This window comes from Sus scrofa, chromosome 8 (assembly GCF_000003025.6).
Source record: "Sus scrofa isolate TJ Tabasco breed Duroc chromosome 8, Sscrofa11.1, whole genome shotgun sequence".
NCBI lineage: Eukaryota > Metazoa > Chordata > Mammalia > Artiodactyla > Suidae > Sus > Sus scrofa.
Genome location: NC_010450.4, coordinates 40,868,758 through 40,893,896, shown reverse-complemented (window position 1 = coordinate 40,893,896; position 25,139 = coordinate 40,868,758). Strand labels below are relative to the sequence as shown.

At 48.5% G+C, this 25,139-nt stretch overlaps 1 protein-coding gene and 1 long non-coding RNA gene across 3 annotated transcripts; one reads left to right on the top strand and one right to left on the bottom strand.

Annotated features, from left to right (window-relative positions):
- GSX2 (GS homeobox 2) lies at positions 9,969-13,804 on the bottom strand. Of its 2 annotated transcripts, none has more exons than XM_003128986.4 (3): positions 13,098-13,804; positions 11,573-12,283; positions 9,969-10,866 (listed from the first exon to the last, which is right to left on the bottom strand). In XM_003128986.4, the coding sequence occupies exons 2-3, from the start codon at positions 12,144-12,146 to the stop codon at positions 10,526-10,528; spliced, it is 915 nt and encodes a 304-aa protein (XP_003129034.1). In that variant the 5' UTR covers positions 12,147-12,283; positions 13,098-13,804; the 3' UTR covers positions 9,969-10,525. The 2 variants fall into 2 exon arrangements, with proteins under 2 accessions (XP_003129034.1, XP_020956922.1); XM_021101263.1 differs by having other exon boundaries at positions 13,396-13,804.
- LOC110262089 lies at positions 14,091-20,815 on the top strand. The gene is made up of 3 exons (XR_002346634.1): positions 14,091-14,240; positions 18,510-18,637; positions 19,833-20,815. It is a non-coding gene; the product is annotated as an uncharacterized LOC110262089 (long non-coding RNA).

The following is a 25,139-nucleotide window of genomic DNA, read 5'->3' as shown; positions in this document are numbered from 1 at the left end:
CCTCATCACTGTTTCTCAACTATTTCAGGAATCTTCCCACCTAGGCCTTTGCTGGGAATTCTTTACCTCTGTTTGGAATTCTCTTGTCCCAACAAACCACATGATCAGTTCCACATTCTCTTCAGATGTTTATTTAAAAGTTACTTTTTCATTGAGACCTTCTCTAACTTAACTAAATATCTGTATATCTTTGCTTGTATTTTCTTTTCTTTCTTTTTTTTTTTTTCTTTTTAGGGCTACACTTTCGGCATATAGAGGTTCTCAGACTAGGGGTCAAATCAGAGCCACAGCCAAACAACGCGGATCCGAGATGCATCTGTGACCTACACCACAGCTTATGGCAATGCCAGATCCCTGGCCCACTGAGCAAAGTCAGGGATTGAACCCTCATCGTCATGGATACTGGTCGGATTTGTTTCTGCTATGCCACAACGGGAACTCCTGTATTTTCTTATTTAGTCCTCATCACCCTATGAGGGAGGTACTATTAATTATCCCCATTTTACAATAAGGAATATAGAAGTTAGAGATGGTAAGTGAATTGTTCAAGGTCACACTGCTAGTAAATTGTAGAGCACGAAGACTGATTCCAGAACCTCCTCTATATCCTATCTTTAACCTATATATAGGATATTCAGCCTATATATGTATATATATTTATCATTTATTATATATGCATATAAAGCTACAATGAAATAAAACTTTCTAACCTCCATATTTTAAGCAACTGGTGGAGACTTGGAAGTAGAATGATGCATTGATCCAGTTAGTATTTACTGAGCATCTGCTATGTGCTAGGCATTGTGATGAATGCTCAAGATGTAGAGGTGAAAGATGCAGTTGCTGTCATTGAGGACATCACAGTTGGGAATAGGGCAGAAGGCAGATACCTAGAAGTCCCATGAGGAAAGAACTGGGTAGAACTCGTGCATAGAAATTACAAAGAAAGATTCTGATACAACACAAGTGTTCCTAATGGTTGAAGCTGTCTGAAAATGGAATGGGCTGAAACAGCTTTTCTCATAGGAGGTTTCCCCAGCAAAAGTGAGGAGATAATTGTCCTGACTGTTATAGAAGACACTGAGTCAAGCATAACATGGCTGGTTAGCCACCAGGCAATTGCTCTGATATGGGTTTTGTTTTTTGTTTTTTGTTTTTTTGCCTTGCCCAAAGCATGTGGAAGTTCCAGGGTCAGAGATGGAACTCAAGTCACAGCAGTGACCAGAGCCACAATAGCAACAATGTCAGATCCTTAAACTGCTGTGCCACAAGGGAACTCCTGAGCTGGGATTTTTAAAGAAAAATTTCAACAAAATTTCTACTACTTGCAGAAAAGTGTGCAGGACCGAGGGAACAGACAAGAATTTTGATGCATCCAGGGACTAGCAGAAGCTGGAAGGCGTTTCCGCCCTTCTCCATGAAGATGCCAGAGGAGCCTGATTAAGAGATGGAGCCTTGGGAAAGAGCCTCTCAGAGAGACAGGGAATTTCTGGAAAGTATAGCAACTGCCAGAACTGAGACAATACAACACCCACAGAAACAATCAGTATATCTCAGTTTCTCTCAGGTCAGGTAGTTCTGTTATTTGCACTGTCACTCAGTCACCAAACCCAAATGGAAGCCAGAGGCTAGGCTGCAGGGTGATGCCATTAAGGGATGTAATACAATCTACAGTGGCCAGCGGGCCAGAGCACCAGAGGGGAAGGAGGGTGGACATGGATCTAGACCAACAAATGGAGAACAATCAGCACACTTGGCTAAAGGCCCTTCTTTACTAAGAAGCAAAAAATTCTCCCTGAGATCTGTAAAAGTGAACGATCAGGAAGTGAACCTCAACTATGGGAGAAAATTAGAGCTGAACGGAAAATCCAGTTCTGCTCTTCCCAAGTCTCTTTCCCACCGCAGCACCCCTCCACCCCCCAACCCCTGCACTCCAGTGAGCACCACCTGCCCTGGAGCCTGGGCGAAGCACCAGGGCTGGGGAGCCTCCCTCCTGCGCGGGAGACCGAGAAGAGCCGGGCGCGGGGGTCTCGGCTCAGCTTTCCCAGGCGGAGGAGGCTAGGCTGGGGCAGGTGTCCCGCTCTGCGCAAGCGCTGGTGTCCGCAGGGTCCGCCCAGCCCTGTTCTGCGCGTGGGGGTTACCGCAGCCATTCAGAATGCCCAGGGTGCTAGACAAGTAGGGTTCTCCACGTGGGCAGAGGCGAGGTTGTTCAGGTGGCAAGGATCCAAGGCAGAGCCTTCTTCCCCTCCGGGTCCACCTACCGCCCCTCCCTACTCCCCAACCGAAAAGGACACGCACACAAAAAACTTTTGCCACGCTATTAATATATTCGCGTTTCCTCCCACTTTCCCAATGGCCTACCAGCTGCAAAACTCCTGAATAGAAAGCTTAATTGTGCTTTGTCATGCAGAGTACCTCGATTTTCTATAGAAGGTTACAAAGGGCCATTTGAAGTATTTCTTTCTCCGCCTAATAGTGAACCATTTGCATAGGGCACCTCTGCGCCTGCCAGACCCAGGTAGCAGTGCCGTAGCTCCAGGGGCCCCCCGGGCAACAAAACTCAGTGGGGTTTCCAAGGGGCCCCCACTCCGCCTCCAGCTCCAAATTCCGACTTTTCTCTCCATTTCCTCGGGTCACCACAGACCAGGCACCAGAGGATGCCAAGCCTGAGTCTTGCAGGCCAAGGTGGTCTGGCTCCTCCAGCTGGCCTATGGGAGGCCCTGGGAGAGCCCCGCCCTTCTACTCTAGGCTGAGTGAGGTCTGCTCTAGGCAGAGCCTCTTGAGCCCAAGTAATGTTTTCAGCGGTTACCTGCGAGTCCAGAAACCAGGCGGTTACCCAAGGAGGCCCTCCGCCCACTTGCCTCCCACGTAAGGCCCAAGGGAGGTACTGAAGGAACTGAAGCTGCTTGTGATGTGGGTAGAAGTTGTTCCATTTCTCCCAGTTGATTGGCAGGGCTGCCTTGAGAATATCTTTTCGTGTTGCTTGTTTTGACAGTTCAAATCCAGGTCTATGTGACATATAAAGCTAATAAAATTCTAATTTCATTGTTAATCTTATTTCATTGCAGTATAGGTTTTTACCCTCACACCTGCGTGGCAGGGTGTAATTCCATTAATAAAAAAAATCAACATATTCATTGCATGTCTTTTCCCTGATGATATATTGTGAGCAGTGTGAGTTGAAAAAGAACCATTTATTCCCACCGTGAATGAGCCTGCATGGGGCAGGAGCTTCACCTGCCCCTCAGTCAATTAGGAATGTATCGAAAAGTCTAGCAGAAAACGAGTTAAATTAACCGTTGGCTAATTTCCTTGTGTCCCTCCTACATAATCCCCCCTTTTCAGCTTGCCCCAGAAATTACCACATGTTGCAAGGTTCAAATAGTGCCTAATGAAACAGTGACTAAACGCTTCTCCCTCCAGCACCACCATCGGGGGAGCCCTTTCGTCGGCCTGCAAAGCCTGAGTGATCTCCAACTCCCGGTTCTCGGGTCCTTAAAAAAAAAAAAAAAAGAAAGAAAAAAGGGTTTCTTTGGTATGAGAAGAAAAAAAAAAAAAAAAAAAAAGGCTGTCAATAACTTGTGATCCAGTCTTAGTGCTACCCGCTCACTTCCTGCCACTAGGACCCAGTGAGATTCAGAGCTGCAGGTGCCCTAGGTAAGGGCCGCTTGGGCACCCTCCCCTCTCGCTGGAACCCTGGAGTTGGGAGAGTTGAGCCAGGGGCAAAGGAGATTGGAGGAGGATGGGGAGATTGGCTTGGTGAACAAAAGGCAGAGATATTGAAGAGACAGAGACACACAAGGCAGAACGAGAACAAGAGAGAGAAAACAAAACAAAACCAAAAAAAACAGCAGAAGCAGAGAATGAGAGGGAAGCAGATACAGGGACAGACAACGCTGCCAACTTTCAGCTTTCTTCTCCCAAGTTAGAACCACGTGCCTGGCTCAAGCAACTCATCAGCCCCTGAGGGAAGGTGTTTTGAAGTCTTGAGATGCAAGCCCTAATAATTAATCGTGGTCATTAATTAATTAAGGAGGAAAAGGGGGAGGTGGCTTGCTGCTGCTTGACCCCAAACAATTTAAATTAGGCTTTGTGAAGGTGGACTCCAAAAGCCTGCCCTCCCCCTCCTTCCTATTATTTCTCTTTCACGCTCTCAAAAATTTCCATTATAATCCTCAGCGGCCTGGGGCCGGCAGAGCTGCGCGACGCTCTCGAGCCCCTCCCAGCAAACCGAGGCCAAGCTGGCTTCGACTCCTCCGAGCGCGCTGCCGCCCATGGGCAGGGAGCTTTCCCATAAGGAGCAGCTTCCACCTGCCTTTTTTTTCTGCACCTGCTGTGGGCTGTTTCTTCCTGAACTTCAGAAACCAAATAGTTGCCTAAGAATTAGTCCCGCTGCAACGCTCACAAAGGCTAAATATCGCTACATCTCTGTTTCTCTCCCTCTCTCTCCCTCTTCCTCTCCCTCTCCCTCCGTCTCCTTTTTCCTCCCTCTCCCTAGAGACTTGAGTTCCTTATTTGAAATGGGGCAGCTAATACAAAGTCATCAAAGCACTATGGTTCTTGTCTTAAAGTGACAGCCCTCTTTATGGGGCTGTTTGAAATACGCCCCCTGCTTTTCAATGTCTCTCTATCCATCTTTGTCTGCTCTTCAGAAAAGCGGACAATATAAAGCCCAGCCTGGCGAGCTCCCCACGCTCAGGCCTGGGCAGTGCCAACCTCCGCCTTTAAGCAGATTGAAATTGTCACTGCTTCATTAATCTGAAACTAGTTACTTTCCTAAGCACACAGCACACACTTCCGATCTGTCGGGATTCACTCAGAGGAGCCCCTGGGGCCTTCCTGGGTTTGGGATTTGGAAGACTCAACAAAGGTAGGACAAGGGTTCAGGAAAACATAGGGCTCTGCTTGAAGAAAAGCAATGCCCAGTGCAGAAGGGCAGGCATTGACATCATTATAAGCGCACACAAAACACCATTTTCAGAGACTATGGCGTGCCCAAGCTTTTGGAGGGTGTACTTGAGAACAAGGGGTCCAGCTATGGGAACAGACAAGGACATCTACTTCCACGTGGAGTAGGGACTGTGAGGACTCACAGGCTTTGCATTTTTTCCCTCCCCGAACAGAAGCAGCTTGCTTCCAAATCTGAGTCAGGGTTGGTTGTGATTTTTCCCGTGTGAGCTCTGATTCACCTCTGTTCTGGGATCTCTTAAGTTCCTGTTCTTGATGCTCCCTCCCAGTTCTAGCTTGTGTTACCCACTTCAAGTTCCAGGGCCTTGGGTGAGGAGCCCTGTGCTCCTCTGGAATCTCTTATCTTCTGTGAGACAAGCTGACTCTTTTCTTCCTACCTCCACCGTTAACAAAAGACAATACAAAAGATTCCTCTACTTTTCATATTTCCAGCTGGCTTAGAATAGCAAGTTTTTGGATTCTATTCCATCTGATTTAGGGAAGAGACGTGGGCACTTTTTTTCAGAGAAGCTCAATTTTCAGTAATGTGAGCCTAAAGATTTATAAAATAGATTTATATTAAATTATGTTAATAGAAGCCTAGTAAATGCACCATTTAATTGCAAGGAAAAAATGTTCCCTTTTAAGAGGTCTGTCACCTTAACAGGTACATTCAAAGATTCCCTGTGAATAATGAAAATAGGAACAATTGCTTTGATGCACTGAGCTGCATTCATGTCTAGGACAGCTTTAGGCTGTGTTTGGAGAGGATGGGAGGAGCTCCTTTTAAAGCAGTGATTGCTCCTTTAAACCCAATTTCCTCTAGCAAATAGGTTCTATTGGAAGTGTCATTCTTACCGCCTCCTTACACCCTTGAGATCTTACCCAGGGCTCTCTGTCTTGCCTTGTTGTTCAGCCTTTTTCCCCCTTGGCTAGCCCAACTCTAGGCATTTTCCCACCTCCCTCAAAGAAATCTCTTAAGTAGTGACATCAAAAATGAGTGGAGTTCCCGTTGTGACGCAGTGGAAACAAATCTGACTAGGAACCATGAGGTTGCGGGTTCGATCCCTGGCCTCGTTCAGTAGGTTAAGGATCTGGCGTTGCCATGAGCTGTGGCGTAGGCTGGTGGCTGCAATTCTGATTAGACCCCTAGCCTGGGAACCTCTATATACCACAGGTGTGGCCCTAAAAAAAGAGAGACCAAAAAAAAAAAAAAAGTGGAAACTGCAGGAGAGATAGAACTAGGAAGAAAAAAAGAGCAAGGGAGGAAAGGAAGGAAGGAAGGAAGAGGAAAGAAAAGAAAACGATTTTGGTAAAAAAAAAAAAAAAAAACCCTTTTCTTTCCACATATACAACCACTACCAATAGAGTCCCCCCACCCAACACACACATATGCATACATGCACAAACACACATACACGCACAGATCCTGTTGCCCTCTGTGACTACATTTAGTTTGAACAATCACCTTTCTGGCAATTCTCTCACTATAGTCAGAGTGGGCTAAGCAAACTGCGTTTCTGACCCCATTGGATATAACTGGGCAGCATTGATGAGGAGCAGGAGTGATGGGGGGAAGGAGGAAGACAGAAATCAAAGATTTTGCATCTCAAAGCTTTTGTTTCTCCTAAATTATCTTCAGATATCCTTGGGAGAATATGCTGGGGGCAGGGGCACACAGGAAGGGGGGAGTAAACTACAATGGCTACTTCAAAATAAGAAGAGGGGTGAGGTCTAATAACACCAGTGTCTCTATTACCTGGGCCCATGAACACCTGGAATGGTCCCTTCTGCCTGGAGCCTAGTTTATAATCAAGAAGGCTTGCCTAGTGTCACTATCATTGTTAGGCCCTTGGCCTTGGGCTGGTGTTAGTCACTGAGTGGGTGGGTGTGAGGGGGAAAGGTTTCTGCTCCTCTCTTTGCTGGGAATGTCTGGACTGGGTCAAGACACAATGGCAGGAGGTCATTCTTCCTGCTGTCCATCCTCCCCAAACCCCAGCTCTTTTCCTATTTAAAGGAGCGGACGCGTCCACATGAATAGTCCCTGCTGCTCCCTTCTTTCCTCTTAGCGAAAAGGTCCTAATTTCTAACTCTCATTTTCATTCTCTTTCTCTCTTTCCATCATGTAGTTATAGGCTCCTTAAAAGGCTATGTTTTGGAAGAACAGAATTCTGTGTTTTGAGTGGAGTATATTGAACAGCTAGCATCTAGTGCTTCTCGGGTAGAAAAATAGGTGACCCCACACACTCTTAGAGTGCTTGATATCAAGATTGCTTAGCAGAGTATTTGTGCATCTGAGTGTTGGCCTAGATGTTCTGAACCTAAGGTGAAACTAAGCCTTAACATCAGATTCCCAAGGCCTTATGTCAAACTTAAAAAACATCCCATTGATTTAGGGGATGGGGGGTAGAGAGGTGTAAGATAGTAGATACGGAGACCTCATGATCCATTCTGAAAGTGGCAAGAAGATTCACCAGGCTCTGAATGTCCTAGAACAAGGATGTCCCTGAGATCACTGGAGAACCTTTCTTTGGAGAATGTCCAACATCTTTGCCTGAATCTTTTTGCCTTCTGGTGCGGGATCCACTATTTATTATCTCTACCCTAAAGAGTTTCCCCGAAGACAGGAAGGAGAAGAACTGAGACCATCCAAGCAGACCAAGAGCAGGCAAGGAGGGCTGGCATTGCGTCTTCTGCGCCAGCAGTGGATCTGGGTGTGGTGCAGGATCAGGGGTTGCAACTGGGTGGCTCTGTGCTCTGGGTGAGCAGGGCCTGAGGTGGGGGTGGGTGCAGTTGGGCAAGGTGTAGAGGCTCAGGTCCCAACTGGGTAGGGACTTGGGAAGGGCCAGGGCTGAGAGCGGGGGCCACAGAGAGGCCAGGTTGTTTGGTGATGGGAGGGGGTGGGGGTTGTATGTCCACTGCCCAGATGAGGCTCGCTTTGAGCAGGAGCTTGGGGAGGTGCAGCCAGGGCTCTTTGGCCTTCCTGTTATTTCCTGCAAAGGAATTCTCCCTTAGAAGCTCGTTCTTTGTGCTTCTAAACTCCCTTCCTCCCACCCCTGTACTGCTGCCTGGAGTGGCCTGTCTTCTGGGAAGGACAGAGGTGGGATCTTAGGGAAAAGCAGTGGGCAAGTGCCTTTTCCCCTTCTCTGAGGCAGGCAGGCCCAGGGCTCTGCTTGGGGGAGAGAGAAATCAATCCAGAGCCTGAGCTTCCCAGGCTCCTGCGATCACTTCCTGCAGCAACCACTGCACCAGGACTAGGCCCAGGTCACTGTACAAAGCAGTGGCAGCTCCCCATTCAGAATACACCATCCAGCCTCTCCCGCCACCGCCCCTGCCCTGGCCAGCACCAGAAAGAGGGTTGACAACAGGCTCTCTAGAAGGGGACTTGCCTTCTCCTGAGCCTCTGGAGCGGGGTGTGTGTGTGTGTGTGTGTGTGTGTGTGTGTGTGTGTGTGTGTTAGAGAGAGGGAAATAGAGTGTCAGAGAGAGTCTCTGGGCAGGGAAATGTGTCACGTCCTCCCTCCTCCTCACTACCCTGTAAGAGCCCCAACCCCACCTGGCGAGGTTTCAGTTCCTACAGACCTAAAGAAGTGTGTGTATGTGTGTTGTAAACAGTTTCTATGGCTTGGATCTCTTGGGTGGCAGCTTTACAGAAAATAATCAGAAATAACACCAGTAGGTGTCTGTGGGACTCAGCTGGCAGGGAATGAGATCTCCTAGTTTCCATGTTTCCAGTTTCACACTCCCCTTAAAGGACAGAACCTAGCTGGGCTGAGAGAGCCAGAGTAAATCTCCAGGGCCAGGCTTGCAGGAATTAACTCCACAGAGTGTTGGGAAGAAAGGGAATACAATGGAACCAATCTAGGTTAAAGTCAGGGAGACCAGAAAAAAACTAAACCAATTGAAAGTTCAAAGGCATCTCTGAGCTATTTTGGAAAAGTGAGAATGTAAGTCTTTGGACAAAATAATGAGCTATCCCTGAACTGTAATTGTCTCCGCAGTGGTGGGAACGCGTTAATTTCTCAGCCAGACAAACAGGCAAAAATGGTATTGTTTCTGGTCACTTGTAGCATCATTTGTAAGTTTCCATGTATTTGTTTCCAACCTGCTTGATGGATTGTTGCTCTTCCTAAAACAATTCTTACCGTCCAGATTCCTTCACACAACTCAGGTTTTAGGACTGAGAGAGATGGAGAGGGGAAAAAAGGGGAGTAGGACTGACACAGAAAATAAATTCTAGGTAAGGGATTTTTGCCTTTACCTGCTAAATAAATCGAAAGGATAGTCTGTCATGAATTGTCAGTGTCACTCTAAATGGAGTGATTTATCCTGTCAATTGTGAGGAAGTGAGCTATTTTAAGAACAGGAAGTATTTATACTCAATATCTTGTAATAACCTATAATGGGAAAGAACCTGAAAAAAAGAATCTCTCTCTCTATATATATATCTACCTATTGATATATATTGCTTTGCTCTACACTTGAAACTAACATAACATTGTAAATTAACTATACCTTTAAAAAAAGAAAAAAAAAGAATGGGGAGTACTGTCTGGTAGGTGGCATCACCAAGGTGTCTTCTTGGCAGAAGTTTCTGTGACACAGAGAGTCTATAGAACCATAAACTCTCTCAACCAAGAGACCCACATTTCCAAGTTCTAGCCACCAGTTTGCTCTAAATTCTTTTTTTTTTTTTTTTCCTTTTAGGCTACACCTGCAGCATATGGAAGTTCCCAGGCAAGGGGTCAAATCAGAGTTGCAGCTGCTGGTCTATACCACAGCCACAGCAATGCAGGATCGGAGCAGCATCTTCGACCTACACCACAGCTCATGGTAACACCAGGTCCTTAACCCACTGATCGAGGCCAGGGATCAAACCCAAAATCTCATGGATGCTAGTCAGATTCGTTAACCGCTGAGCCACAACAGGAACACTTAAATTCTCACTTTTTAATCCTGTCCATGTGGGGGGGAGAGAAGACAAGGGAAGAAGGTGAGAGCAAACATCATGGATTTAAAACCTTGATTTTGTGCCATTTATTTAAATAAATATAAATATAAATTTTATATAAAACTATTCACAAGGAGACTTCCAGCAACTTGGATTTTAAACTCTCCCCAAGCAAGTTTTCAGGAAGCAAGACCTACAGGGTTTAATTTTCTACGTTATTTGCAGTTCAATACTTTCATGAAAACAACAAAAACAAAAAATTATCACGAAACCTCGTGTTCTCACCACGTTCTGAAAGACAGGGAAAGGAAAATAATATGCGTTTTCAAAAACCCACATATAGTTTTAAACTTAAACCAGTCCGGGTTTTTTCTGTTACATAAGACTGAGTTGAATCTAGATTATTTACATTTTTTTTAAAAAAGACCTATAACTGCGAGTGGAGCCCCAAACAAACAGGCGAAGGAGAAAACGTGAAGGGTCAGTCCCGGCACTTACACCCCCGGGGAACGCTTGGCTCCACCTTCCCCAGGTGAGACCAGCGGAAGGGCGAGGATTTGGGCTCCTGGGTGCCTGCCTTGTAGGCATTGTGAGGGCTGCTGCGGGCGTGTGGCGAAAGCGCCCTCCCTTATAACGGGGAAATCTCCTTGTCATCGTTGGCCGAGGCCGGCGACAAGGAGTCCTCATCCTCCGAGCGCGCGTAGTGCGCCTGGCTGCCGACGCACTTGCAGCCCGCGTGACTGTTCCTCTGCGTGCCCTTCCCTTCCTTCTTATGCTTCACCCGGCGGTTCTGAAACCAGATTTTCACCTGCTTCTCCGACAGGTTCAGGTACGTGGCGATTTCGATCCTCCGGAGTCTAGACAGGTACATGTTGGAAGAGAATTCCCGCTCGAGCTCCAGGAGCTGCGTGCTAGTGAATGCGGTCCTCATCCTCTTGCCATTGGGTACCTGGTTGGCGTCCGAGCCCCCTGCAAAATGGGCCAAGAAAGGGCAAAGAGGTAATTCTCGGGTGTGGCGGCCCACCCCACGTGCCATCCCTTAGAAAGGATGCTTCTCAAGGACCCACCCGCGAAGCTCAACCAAACACCTGTATCCATCCCTCGAACTTTCTCATTTCAAGACACATCGTTACTTAGCCGGGAAGGACAGAGGCGCCTAGAGAGAACTTAGTCGGGAAGAATAGTGACTCCTAGAGCGAGTGAAAGACTTTGATGGGAGGTAAAGTCAGAGGATTGAAGTTAGTGGGGGTGGGGTTGCGTTGTCCGGTCGGCTCCCCTCAAACCCACCGGAAAGGCAGACGGACAGGCTTAGCCAAAAGCATCGAAATGCTTTTAACCAGCGCCGACGCCGGAATGCCACACTTAAGTTCAAATACACTCACCCCGGATCTCAGTCAGTTAACCATCCGGTTTCTCAGCCCTCAAGTTCGAAGTCCCAAAGGCCCCGATATTATGTAAGACTTGAGCACCAGGTGCCGAGCGTGAAGCGCACCCGGCTGCAAGAAGAGGCTGGCAAGGCTAACTTTCACCTTCGTGGAACTTCTGGGGACGACTCAACAGCTACACTAAAAGCCCCTCCTCCCTCCACCCGCCCCCCACCCCCGCCAGCGCCCACTTCCTCCACCGAAGGCGGAAAGTTTGCTCCCGGCGCAGGTGCCCAGAGACCCCGCCCTACCCATAGTGAGGCAGTGGAATCTCCGCGGGTCCGCCACGTTGTAGGTAGTGGCGGTACAGACAGGTGCGTGGTGCTGCGGGTGCCCCAAGGCCGCCGCTGCCGCCGCCGCCGCCGCCGCTGCCGCCGCGGCGGCAGCCGAGCCGGGCTGCTGGGGCTGGTGGTGGTGATGGTGGTGCTGCGGCGGATGGTGGTGATGGTGCGCGTGGCTCACGCGCGGGCAAAACTGTGCGTCCCCAGGACTCGAAGAAAACTGACTCTTGAGCAGGGGCAGGGCCCCAGCGGCTCCCGCCGCCCCGCCACCCCCGGTCCCTGCACTCCCGGTCCCTGCGCCCCCGCCTCCGGAGCCCGCGGGTCCCCGAGAGGAGTGCAGGTGCGAAGTGACGCAGAGCGGGCAAACGCAGAACGCGCCGCTCTTGCGGGACTGGCAGCCGGGCCCAGACACGGACATCACCAACGGGGATGGCATGCCCAGCGGGATGAAAAAATCTGGCCCGGGGTGCGGCTCAGGAAGCGAGGGCGCGGGCCGTGAGGAGTCCTTGATGATGAGCGAGTCGACATAGAAGGAGCGCGACATGTCGGGAGGGGTTCGTGGCTGGAGGGCCTGGTCGGCCGTGGCGCCCCCTCCCCTCTCCTGTCCTGAGCCTCTGCCCCGGGCGCGGCGCGGACGCAGGCGGTCAAGCCCTTGGGGACGCGGAGGTGTCGGAGTCTGGGCTGTGAACAAAGGGGTCCCTGGAGAGGTCTGGTCCTCACGTCCCCCGCCCGACGCCCCAGCTCCGGGATTTTATAGCCCCCACCCCGACACGTGATGCTGCCGAGTACGGTTCGGCTCAGGCTCCTCGGCAGCTCCCCACCCTCGGGATAGGCTGCCAGAGTCACAACAGAAACGGCGAGGAGGGGCGGGCGCGCGGCAGGGAAGGACTTGGAGGAGGGGGATGGGGGAGACTTTGCAAAGTGTAGGTTTTGTTAATTTCGCGGGGAGGCCGGCCTCCTCCCCCTCTTCTCCACGCTTTCCAGAGAAATCACAGAGCTGCATCCTCCCTCCTGGCCCTCTCCCTAGCCTGGGCCCCAGCCCAGCTCCTCCTAGAGCTCGGCCGCAAAGCGCACCTGGTGGGGACCTTGAAGCCTTTCTAGTAGGAAGGCCCCGTACTCCCTGCTCTGTGTCGGTCGTGGATAAGACACCATAGAGTGACGGCCTGAGGTTTAGAGCCGGATTGTGCAGGAGGTGGACTGGCAGCTGCCCAGTCCCAGAGTGCAGCTTGGGGTAGAGACACACACACACACACACACACACACACACACCACACACACACACACAGTCTCTCAGCTTTTGGACTTGGCCAAGGTCATTCAGGTGGTTAACTGGTGAGGGATCCTGGGTTATAAAGTAAGGCCTCCCAGCTAAGAAGCCACCGAGATTTTCATTCTGATGTTTGAGAAGCTCTAAACTGCCTTTGCACTTGAGGCTTTCCTGGGGCCACTCAGATCAATGACCCTTCTTTGTGCCTCTTCCTAACCTTAAACTTACCAAGAGAGACACTGAAAGGCCACTCTTTTCTTTCTCCAAGTGGGTCCACAGCTGCATTTCCAGGCCAACCATAACAAACTCCATCACAAGGACTTTGGAGAGAGGACCAAACCCCAGCCCTTCTGGAGCCTGGGCATGGGCTGAGGGAAGCCTTCACTTTGGGTTTTCCCAACTTCTGCCCTTTTGCAGTTTACAGATCTCAAGTAGCTATCAGGCTAACCAGGGAGCACTCTCCCCTATGCACCCCTTTTAAAGCCCAAAACGGCTGAAGGGAATTGAGCCAGTCAATGAATCCTACCTCAGGATGGGAGCAATGGCTTGATAGAGGAAGCCTCTGAGTGGTATAGGGTCCAGTGGAGGATGGGTGTATCAGTGGCTATATGGGAGAAGGTGACTGCCCAGATAGGCGTTGTTGATCTTTCAGGGATGGCAAGGCTGCCCTAGTGACATCTGGCTGGAGTAGGGAGGGCAAAGCAGCACATACAAGTTCAGTCCTTTCCCCCAAATAGCTGCCTTCAGGCCTGAGATCACAGTGGTGCTAAGAAACTTGGGGACGGTCTCTCGCCACCTGGGAGAACCAAGGGCCCAAATCCTAGGGGAGCATCAGCTTCGCAGAGGCACGGCTCTCACTCTGTCCTCTCCTTTCCCCTTTCCATCTCTGTGACCATCGTCTCTCTTGCCTGCTAGAGAAGTGTAATTGAGTTGTAGGGACGCCCGCTCTGGGGAGCCCAGGATTTATGGATGGCAATTAAAGTTTTATGAATTGCAGCTGAGGCTGGTTATTGAGCTATTTGAATGTGATTAGAATTCAATTAGAAAGCGGTTAGTGGACGGTGGGTCTCCAGAGTGTAAACAGACAGCTATTCCAGAAATGTGCTAATCCAACATCTTGTGACAACAATTAAGGAGTCTCAGGGCTTAACTCAGGGCAGCTCAGCTGTAACTACTTTTGCACCACAAGGTTTGCTGCAGCCATCGCAGGGGCTCAGCCTCAACCCAGCCGGCCTGGCCCAGCCCACCCTCACTCACAACAGGAGAATCCCAGCAGTCTCCTCAGAATCACACCAGCCTCAAAGAAGCAGCTCAACCCTTGGGAGGCGCTTAATGGCAGGATGTTTTTACGGGCCTAAATTGTCCAGAAAGGTGACCTGATTTCCTAATTCACTTTATAATATGCTATCTCCTCCGTGGTGGGTCTAGTTCTGCTCACAGGGGAAACTTCTGTGTTAGTGTTCTGGGAGTTGTGCTTATGTGAGGACCATTTTATTTTAGAGACTCCTAATTATGATGCTTGAACATTCAACTCAATTTATGTCTGACTACAGAAGCATCCCGTTGCTGTGCGGAGGAATTTTGAGAAAAGTGAGAGGCCCACGGGGTTGCTTAGGTCTGCAAGGGGAGCAGCGGCTTAGGGTCATACTGAGACTGGAAGGAGACCATGTCTGAGAAATTTGTCTATTAGGGTACTCAGTTAATTGCTTGACCCACCAAGGGCAAATATTTTGGGGTCATATTCCACATTGGCGTCTCTCTTCTCACTCTTTCATTTTCCTTGGCTTTCTCAGCCTCTCTCTCTCTCCCCCTCCCTCCCTCTGCCTCTCTCACCCCTCTTTCCTCCACTCCAGCCCCTTCTTCTTAAGCCAGCCCCCCACCTCCCGCCTTGTGCCTTGCCACCATCCCCCTTCCTATGGCACTGGGCAGCTTTTCAGCTGCCCCTGCCCAGCCCTACCCTTCCCCAGAAGAGCAGCACCTCAGATACATTCGGAACAGAAAGGGACCCTGGGCAGACCGTTGGCGTGCCCTCATGGTGCCCCTGCTGCCACCCAATTTTATTTCTCAGTGATCCTGTCCGATAAAATTTCATCGTCCATTAAGTAATCCTTGAAATGAGAGCTCTTATGAGCCTATAATGAGCTCTAATTGCCACGACTCAGGGAGCCACGTGGAAGGATTTATTCGGTATTAAGCAGTCGGGTACAGAGTACAGGCTGTTACCTAAGCCATTACTTTCATAATTCAAGGAGAAAATTAGTTCTTTTAAGGGGGGGGAACTCCTTTGATTCCCCCCCCCCTTGTTGGAGATGACAGAGGATGGCTTTGTCTTCCTTAAGTGCAAGAAGACGTCACAGATTTGAAGGTAACAAAATTGTCGCTCACCATCCCCCATCCCTGCCCAGTCAGGACATCCCACCCTTGCTCCCAACTGAGAAAAAAAATAAGTCAAAGCTAGTTAAGAGGTGCCACCTTCTTGCCTCTGGACTCTCCAACTTGAGTCTGGATGAGCAGTTTCCTGGCAGCTCAACCTTGAGATCTGAATTCTTGGATATAGCTTTTAGAAAGTCTTCCACTACTTTCCCCCCTGTCTGGGAGGACATCAGACCTGAACCCCACATGTTCCTCTTCCTTCATTCCCTTCCAGTTTCCTTTCCCAGGCAAAGTCAGGGAAAGTAAAGGGCATGGACTTAGCATTACTTAGTCAACTAGCCCTAGAGTTCTGACCCATTGATGCATTGATGGACCTACAGTTTTGTGTTTTTTTTTCCTGCCGTAACTCCCACTTTTTGGACAAAGTGCCCCACACACACACCCGCCCTGTGCCCTCACCCCAGTCCTTTTTTTCTCTCACTCTCAGCATTTGGCTACATGGTTCTCCTGCACCAAACGGCCCGAGAGCAGGGCAGGACAGCCAGGAGTTAGCGGGGCTGCCTCGATTTATTTGCTCCTCTTACATTGATTTCATATTAGTTTCCAAAGCGATGAATGATCTCAAAGCTGGGTTTTGTTAGCCGAACACAAACAGGAGACAGGACTTACTTGCCCCCAGCTCCCTTTAATGAGGTCATTATCAAAGCGTGAACAAGTCTATGAATGTTTTATTGAAAGCGCATCGTTAACTTGTATCCATCCTTTTCTCCGAGTGGCATTGTGATATTGCTGTCTGTGGCACATCTTACCCGATATAGCCCGAGATTTCCCCATTCTCTGTAACCAGGCAACCCTTTCTGAATACCCAAAAATTGAAAAGAACCGCTTAGTCTTCAAGAAAGTCCTCAATAATAGTGGAAAAGAACAAAGATCCAGGAGACAACAAAATGCCACAGGGGTGACTTTTCATGAGCAATTATCTCTCATTAATCAGAAGAACAGCTGCAATATTAATTTTCTCTCTTTCTTCCTCTCTTTTCACAGTCCCCAACATTTGAATAATCATAAATTTTGATTTTTTTTTTTTTGAAAGAGTCACATTTTCAGGGGCTGGAGGAAAGCAGCTACCTAGGTGAAGACGAGGAAAAGCTCTCTTTTGATTTTTTGTTGTTGTTATTGTTTGGGCAAAGCTGCCAACAAAGCAAAATGGGGAAAAATATGTACATATATGAGGAAAATGCCAGAGAAAATGACCCTCCTCATTCTTCTAGATGGTGGCTGAGAATCAGGACCCTTTCCCTGCTCCCCCTTCCAACAACTCCCCCTTCTTCTTTCCTCCCCCTGCCTGGACCAACTAGCCAGTTCTGCCCCGAGCGGGGCGGAGGGAACTGTCCCCGGCGGCGTCTGGCGTGGGAGTTTCAGCCGGGTTTCTGCCCGTTTAACTTGCAAACGTGAAGCCAAGCGTTGTCGATCTGACCAAAGAGACACTCTTTGGGCGTAACTTGCATTGTGGCCATCAAAAGCCCGCCAGCTTTGGATGAACCGAGACGTGCATTCAGCAGAAATGGGGCGCTCGCTCTCTTTTCAGGAGCCGGAGAGGCGATTGTTCACAGGATGTGTAGCCAGGGTGGAAAACGAAGGTCCCCAGATAAGGCTGTAACCTGCATACAGGCTTGGGGGAGTTAAAAGAATCTCATTAAAGTCGAGGCTGCAATTAGCAAATACACACTCTCAGAGAACCCAAGCTCCTCTTGAAAAGCCGAGAGTCGGATGAAAAAGGGCTTTTGGGAGTCAGCCCCCACATTCCCGCGCTGGCTGAGTGGCGAGGGGCTCAGCTGCCCCTTCGGGCTGCCCCAATACTGTTACTTTGAATGCACCGCCAGGAGAGGCCGGTCCCTGGAGAGGGCCTTGTGCTGCTCACCCAGCACCAAAAAATGATCTTGCCTTTCCCCAGTGTTTATTCAGAACGGATGGGCCTTTGAGAAACCTGAATTCGCCTTTGTGCTCACCGCAGGCGAAAGAGTTCAATTCGGCCCTTGGAGAAGGGGGTGGGGGAGGTTCTGGGAAAGAAGTGAGGAGTTTGGCTGAGAATTTCAGGAACAGCCTTCCGAACAGAACAGAGTTTTGACGGTGCCCAATCCCCTCTGCTCCATAGCCTCTCTGCTTCCCGCTGCACCTTAATTAATATTCGTCCACCCCAAATCCAGAAGCCCAACGAGGCATCCCTCCCCCATCCTTAAAGCGCTCCTCTGTCATCGGAAAAAAATTTATTGAGCGCCAACTCCGTGCCCAGCGTGTGCTAGACGCCGCGGGGAGCAAGCCTGAAAAGGCCGAGACTGCATCCAATAGAATATTGTTTCATTTTAGTAACAATGGTTTGAGGTGGGGAACAATTATCCGGATAATTGAAGCAAATGCTGCACCTCCCTCCTTCCCTCTCCAGTTCTCTTGGCGCTTGCCATTTTTTTTTTTTTTTTTAAACTACGTTTTGCAAAGTTGGCTTTTTTTTTTTTTTCTTTTGGTTGGAAGCTAGGAGATGGGAGCGTAAGGGGAGGGCTGAGTTAGCGTCAGTTCTCCACTTCCCTTGGCCTAAAGCTGCTGAAAGCGCTAGGCCTAAATAGCTGCTTAGTGATGGGATTTGAGACAGTTGTTTTGTTTTTTAATGTTACCAAAAATAGAATGAACCTTTATAACTTTTCAGCAATCTGGCCTATCTGGTGTTCCATCTTGGTCATCTACAAAAATCAACCGGAGACTACAAATGCTCTAGAGATTTTGATTTAAAGATGTGGCCAGAAGGCTGAAATTAAAAACAAACAAACCATAGCCAACTTTCTACATGGTTCTGAGGCAGGTGAGGGTTGAGAAATAATGAGCAAGTAAAACATACCCTCAGTTATCCGCGATAATAGCAACCACTTTGAGCCTCATTCAGCAATTAGTAGTTGTTGAAAGTGTGTCTTGAGTGCCTACTATCCACCAGGCTTGGTGCTCCGGGATTCCTTTGCACAAGGTGGGTCCCCGGGAGTTTCCAGTATGTCAAATCGACAAATCATCTCAGAGTTGGTGAATTACAAAAGGCCGCGTGAATATGAAAGTAAAGCCCTCACAGCTTTGGGGAGTGGATAAACCCCAAGTCTGAAGTGACCTACTGGACAAGTGGGTATCAGCCTGGGACCAGGGGGTGGTGGGAGGAGGGGTGGGTGGTGTCGGGCTGCCGAAGGGTGCACACAAAAGGCGGGAAGAGTTTCTTTTGACTAATTGCAGGAACGGAAAGGAGGCCAGGGAGATTGATAGAAGAATCTGTTTCGACCTCTGTGAAATAAGAAAAATGCACGCCGCTTTCTAGTCTTTGTTAGGAACTAAGGACAGCCTAGCACCGGCCCTGGTGATAGGTAAGAACTTGCAGCGTAACTAGTTTTTGTTATTATCAGCAACCTGCAGCTCCATGGGTCCTAAGGCTTGGGAATGAGGTAGTGAGAAGCCAGGAAGCAGAAGCCTACGCCCAATCGCCTCCCGGCCCCAGCACGCCTTTTCCAGGCTGTGCTTTGCCTGCTAAGGCGCCTCTGCAGCCTAGTGTCTGCGCCCTAAAGGCGTCCAGCCCGGAGTTTCTCTAGCCCTCGGTTTCCAGGGATACCATTTAACCATCCTGTCAACCTGGCCCTGCCAGGAGAACCTTGCCACGCCACGTCCCATTCCTCATCCCCAGTCAAAGGCCTGTCCTGGCAGCCCCTATTTTGGACCACGACCGACCCAAATTTCAAGGCTCCTTTGGCCTGAAGAAACTTCCAGCTCTGCTGACTTATTTTACAGTAAACAGCTGCCATTAGAGGGTATGGCAATCTCTGTAGCCATCACATCTCCAGCTCTCACTGTGTGCCTTGCCCTAAATCAAGAGCCTTGCCCACAAGACCTCATTTAACTTGTGAAACTGCCCTGCTGGATAAAGCTCCATTTTTATGGTTGTTTCTCCAATGAGAATCCTGAGTCTTATTAAAGTTCAAAGGCTTATCCAAGATAATACAGCTAAAGATGACACAGACAGGATTCCGACTGTCTGCAGAATGTAGAAGCCTGGAATTGTAGGCACTCGGCAATACTATTTCCTAATATCTAGCAGTTATTGAGCACCTACTATATGCCCAGCTATGAGTTAAGCCTTTAATGCATTATTTCATTTTTCATGACCCTGTGAGGTAGGCATTTTTATTATTTCTCATTTGTTTATTGTCCACTCCTGGGTTAATGTTACAATGGCTAGTCTAATGTGGCTTATGTGACAGAAGGGGCACAGTCTGGAATTGGGATGAGAGGGAATGTGATTATTTTTATTCACTTTCTCCCAGAACATAGAAAGTGCTGAAAGACATTTGAACAAGCAAAAGCAACATCTTACTCATTTACTTCAAAGGCCTTCATCATAGTCAATACAAATGTCTGCAGGCTTATTTCAGTCCTGGTTGATTACCTCCCCTCGTTGATTACTTCCCCTGCAAGAAGGGTCTGTTCATTCGCTAGTGATATAAAACGTTCAGTATATATTAGAAGTGGAATAAATATTTGTTGAGCAATTAATCCCTCATTTTACAGATATGAAAAATGAGGTTCAGAGAGGCTATGCAACTTGTCCAAGACCACACAGCTCAGAAATGGCAGAAGGATTTAAACTGAGGACTTTCTAAGACCCTCCCCCTTTTCACCTTAGCCCACAACTTCTCGCGCTGTGTCCTCGGGGTGACAGGGACGGGAGCCTGGGAACCAATCTGCGCGGCCAGGGTCTGTCCGAAGTCCGAGCTCAGTCCCTCCGCTCTCCAGGTCTGGGCGAAGCCGAGGGAGGCAGAGTGTGTACAAGGCCCTCAAGGCAGCTCCCCAGTTTGGGGTAAATAGGCTCTGAGACGGTGCGGGTGCGTCCGCTCCTCCCCAGCTCTCCGGCTGCCACCACGGGAGAACCACAACCTACTCTCCGGTGTCTGTCTCCCCCTCTCCCTGGCTAACTTATTTCTCTGTGAAAAACGAAGCGATTCTAAGAGATTACATTGAACCCACTGCCTGAAAACACTTCCGTGAGCAACAGCCCCCAAACTCCAAGCACACTAGCTTCCAAGCTCCACACAACAGCCTCGCCTCCTAGCTGGTGCAATTGCGCATGCGCGAGCGGCTGAGCTAGCCCGGAGTGCGATTCCGTGTTTGCGCACGCGCGAGTGAGGCGTGGGTGAGAAGGTGACGGGGTGAGCGTGCATGAGCGTGAGAATGGGTGTGTGCGGGAGGGTGTGTGTCAAGTGAATGTGCATGTCAGCAAGTGTGTGAAGAGCTGTGGAGTGTGAATATGAGCAGCGTGGGTGTAAGTGTAAAAGTGAAGAGTGTAGGTGTTTTAGGAGCTTGGGTGGAGAGGTTGTAAGCCTAAGTGTGCCTGTGAATATAGGAGTGTGTGGCTATAAGAATGTGAGGGTTAGACTGAGGGTGTGAGAATGTATGTGCTGGCGAGGGTGTATGAGTGGGCATGTGAGTGTGAGAAAAGTGTAGGGTCCCATGAGTATGTGCCAGGGTGTGTGCGTTCGTGGAAGCACGTGTGTGAGCGCTCCAGAGTATATGTGAAGAGTAGGAGTGGTGAGTGTTTGAGTTTGTGGATGTGGAAGAGAATGTTTGGAGGGTGGGGGGCGGGACGCGCGGCTCATTCTACCTGCCTCTCGACTGCTCACTCCCTCCCACCTTTTGGGCAGCTCCACAGCCTGGGCATCATCTCTCACTGCCAGGCCCTCTTGGAAACTGCCCAGCCAGAGGAGGAGGGGGGCGGGGACGGGAACCTCATTTTGAAGCCCGGGCGTGCTAAGTGGGAGGGTCTCTGGGAGCACTGCCTCCTGGGGATCCCCTCTTTTCTTCACTCCCTTCTGGATCATCTCTCCATCCATTTACTCAATGAGCCTTTATGGAGTGCCTGCAGTGTGACAGGCTCTGCCTTAGGTGCTGGGCAAACCAGGAGAACAAGATAGCCTGTCTCACTCAAAGTGGAGTTTCCACAGGGCTTTCTGTTTGTGTGTAACTGCTCTGCCAAATGCTGATGATACAAATATAAATTTTGGTTTCTGCCCTCAAGCAGAGGGGTATGGAGGGCTTAATAAGACAGGAAATATGTTTCCTGATTAGCCATGTACCTCCCTGGAACAAGATACTGTATAAACACCTGCAGGACATAATTTTTTTTTTTTTTAAGAAGGCTGTTTCATTAAGTTTCTTCTTTTGAAGTTCTAACTAGGATCACAAAATAATTTTATTTTCAACCGAAAAGGACATGTTCAAAGATTGAATTTCCTTATTGAGATCTTTTTTTTTTAAGAACAAATAAATCAAAGAAAGCTTGGGAGTTCCTGTTGGGTCTCAGCAGTAACAAACCTGACTAGTATCCATGAGGATGTGGGTTCGATCCCTGGCCTCTGTCAGTGGGTTAAGGATCTGGCATTGCCGTGAGCTGTGGCATAGGTTGCAGATGCAGCTTGTATCTGGCGTAGGTGTGGCTGTGGTGCAGGCCAGCTGCAGCTCTGATTGGACCCCTAGCCTGGGAACTTCCATGTAACAAAGGTGTGGCCCTAAAAAGACAAAAAAAGAAAGGAAGGAGGGAAAGGAAGGAAGCAAGGACGAAATAAATCTTGAAAAGTGTGATAGCTGGTTGCTGCATCTATGTTTTGTTTTGCTTTTCTCTCTTTCTGGCTGTGCCTGTGGCACGTGGACAGTTCCAGGCCAGGGACCGAACCTGCACCACAGCCGTGACTGGAGCCGCTGCAGTGACAATGCCAAATACTTAAACTGCTGCAAACTGCTGCATCACAAGGGAACTCCCACATCTAGGTTCTTGCATTTAGCAGATGAAAGGGAAATTTGCCATTACCGAGCTGACCCTTCTCACCTTACAAGAGAAACTGCCATCCAGAGAAATGAAGTAGTGTGAATGGTCAGCCCCTCTAGCAGTCACCAAGTAGACCATCTTACTTTTGTTCCTCTTTCCAGTTTTACATTTGCAGGAAGACGCCCTGCAACTCCGAGGAAAAAAAGGGGGAGGACTTCCAGCTTCCTTCCACAAAAGCACGTCTCTATTGCTTGCACCTCTATTTTCTGGAGGGTCAGATCCAAACTCTTGGACTCTTTCTTGACTCTGTTCTTTCTCTCTGTACACCTAATCCGTTGGGAAATTTCAAGGGCTCTACCTTTCAAGGTATCCAGGACCTGACCGCTCTCAACCTTCCCCTCCACTGGTCTATATCACACTCTAGCCTCCTGACCAGGGTTTGCCTCTACAGTCTGTTCTCAACCCAGCAACCAGATGAGCCTCTAAAAATAGTAGTCAAATCAGGTCAGAGAAAGAACCAAAGATGTTACAATGGCCAAGAGCCCCCCATCTAACCCTGTCTTTTTCTTTGATCTGCTATTGGTCTCCTTGCTTCCTCCACTTTCCTTGCTTGTCTGGCCATTTCTTGCCCTGGCCTTCACCTCTGCTGAGAGTTCTTCCCCGCAAGCTCACTTCCTCCCCTTCCAGTCTTCCCTCTAATGTCATTTCTCACTATTTAAAAAATACCAGGGGAGTTCCCATAATGGCACAAGGGAAATGAATCCAACTAGGAACCATGAGGTTGAGGGTTCGATCCCCAGCCTTGATCAGTGGGTTAAGGATCCAGTGTTGCCATGAGCAGTGGTGTTGGTCCAGACACAGCTCGGATCTGGTGTTGCTGTGGCTGTGGTGTAGGCTGGCAGCTACAGCTCTGATTCCACCTCTAGCCTGGGAACCTCCATATGATGCAGGTGCACTCCTAAAAAAAAAAAAAAGAAAAAAATACCAAAGCTCCTGTTGTGTCCTCTATACTTTCACCCCCTTTGCCACACTCTATTTTGTTCTCTATTGGTACTTATCACTTTCCAACATACTGTATACTGTACCGTGTCTATTGTCTGAATCTCCCTGCTAGAATGAAAGCTCCTAGAAGATATTTATGTCCATTGGCATCACTGAGAACAGTGCTTGGCATGGTAGATGCTCAGTCAATACAAGACACACAATTGAAAGAAGAATGCCAGTGTTCTAGGTAGATGCCTAACAGCACCTCTTTCTTACCTCTGCGCAGCACTTTAGAGTTTACAAAGACTCTTAAATACGTTGTGATATTGGATCTGCACAGTTTTAGAAGCTAGATAGGACTCCCCCCACCCCCCGCCCCATAACTGTTATTTCCACAAGGATGTATTCAGAGGTTAAAGGATTTGCCCACATCAGATCTAGGACTAGGATCTAAATCAGTGTCTTTTGGGGTGAGAGACACTTGGCTCAATAAGGATAACTAGTAGGTTACTGGGTTCACTGTGGATCCTTTTAAATCTTGGCCCCAGAATGAAGGCTGAGGTTCTCCCTCCACTGTCTGCCCTTAGTATTATGTAGCAGCTCAAGCCCCAGCTAAATGAGCGGGGTTTGGGGGAACATAACATAATGGCCACATCCTCTTGTGTTTATAATTTGCACAGGGTTGAAAACAAGAGATATTGTCTTGTTAGCTCAGGCTCATTTGGAGTCTGCCCTGAATCTCTGGACTTGGCTGGATGCCCTGCCTTGTCTGACTGCTCTGGGCAAACCACCATACTCTCTTAGTGAGTTACAGTTCCTTCCTCATGTTTGGGTTTTCTGTCAGTCCATCAGATTTAGCTGATGAGCTCATTGACTACAAACTGATTTAGCAAGACAATGTCCCTCATTCTCTGGGCATACACAGCACCATTATCTTCCACAGATACTAGTAATAATTGACATCTTTCAAGAACATGGATCTCTCAATGGTCATTCATCAATAACTGTTGTTAGAGCAACAGTGTCTTGTATTGAACTACAGAAGTAGTAAAAAAAATGTAATGTGATTCAGAAAATAGATGTAAATATAAAATTACCAATTCTGAACAAATTTTTCAAGATAATACTTTTTCCTCAAAGATGTTCGCATGTAATAAAATAAATGACAGTTGCTTCTTTGTTATCCCTCGAATGGCATAAATTGTTACTTTTTTATCTGAATGGGGAAAATTTAAACATTTCGAGACAAGAAAAGGAAAAGAACAATTTAATTGTTTATTGAAATATTAATTCAATGTTTGGTTATTCACAGTTATCTCCATGCCATCTCCATTTAGAAGTTAATCCCTGTCTCAGTTATACACTATTTTTCAGTTCCAGGTGCTCTAAAGCAACAGAGATGTTAATTATGAATGCAGAAGGCATAGTTCAGAAAGGAACAATGGCAGCCAAAGTTAACTGCATCGGTGCCATTCTAAAGGGGGCTTTTCACCTGTGCTTTTTTCTGAGATCAGGCAAGTTCATGGAGTTCCAAACAATGGACCTAATAATGGTCACAATACTATTTATGTTGCCGGAGAATGACCCCTGTCCAGACAGGACTCTTGGTGTATTTAGTTGGAAACACAAGACACAACCTATCAGAATAATGGCCAATTTAAAATATGAGGTCTTGGAGTTCCTGTTGTGGTGCAGCGGAAACGAGTCCGACTAGGAACCATGAGGTTGAGGGTTCAATCCTTGGCTTGCTCAGTGGTTTAAGGATCTGGCGTTGCTGTGAGCCGTAGTGTGGGTTGCAGACACGGCTCGGATCTCGAGTTGCTGTGGCTCTGGTGTAGGCTGGCAGCTGTAGATCCCCTTGGACCCCTAGCCTGGGAACCTCCATATGCCACGGGAGCGGCCCTAGAAAAGGCAAAAAGACAAAAAATAAAACAAAACAAAACAAAATAAAATAAAATAAGGTCTTGGAGTTCTCATTGTGGTGCAGCAGAAACGAATCTGACTAGGAACCATGAGGTTTCCGGTTCAATCCCTGGCCTCACGCAGTGGGTTAAGGATCTGGTGTTGCCGTG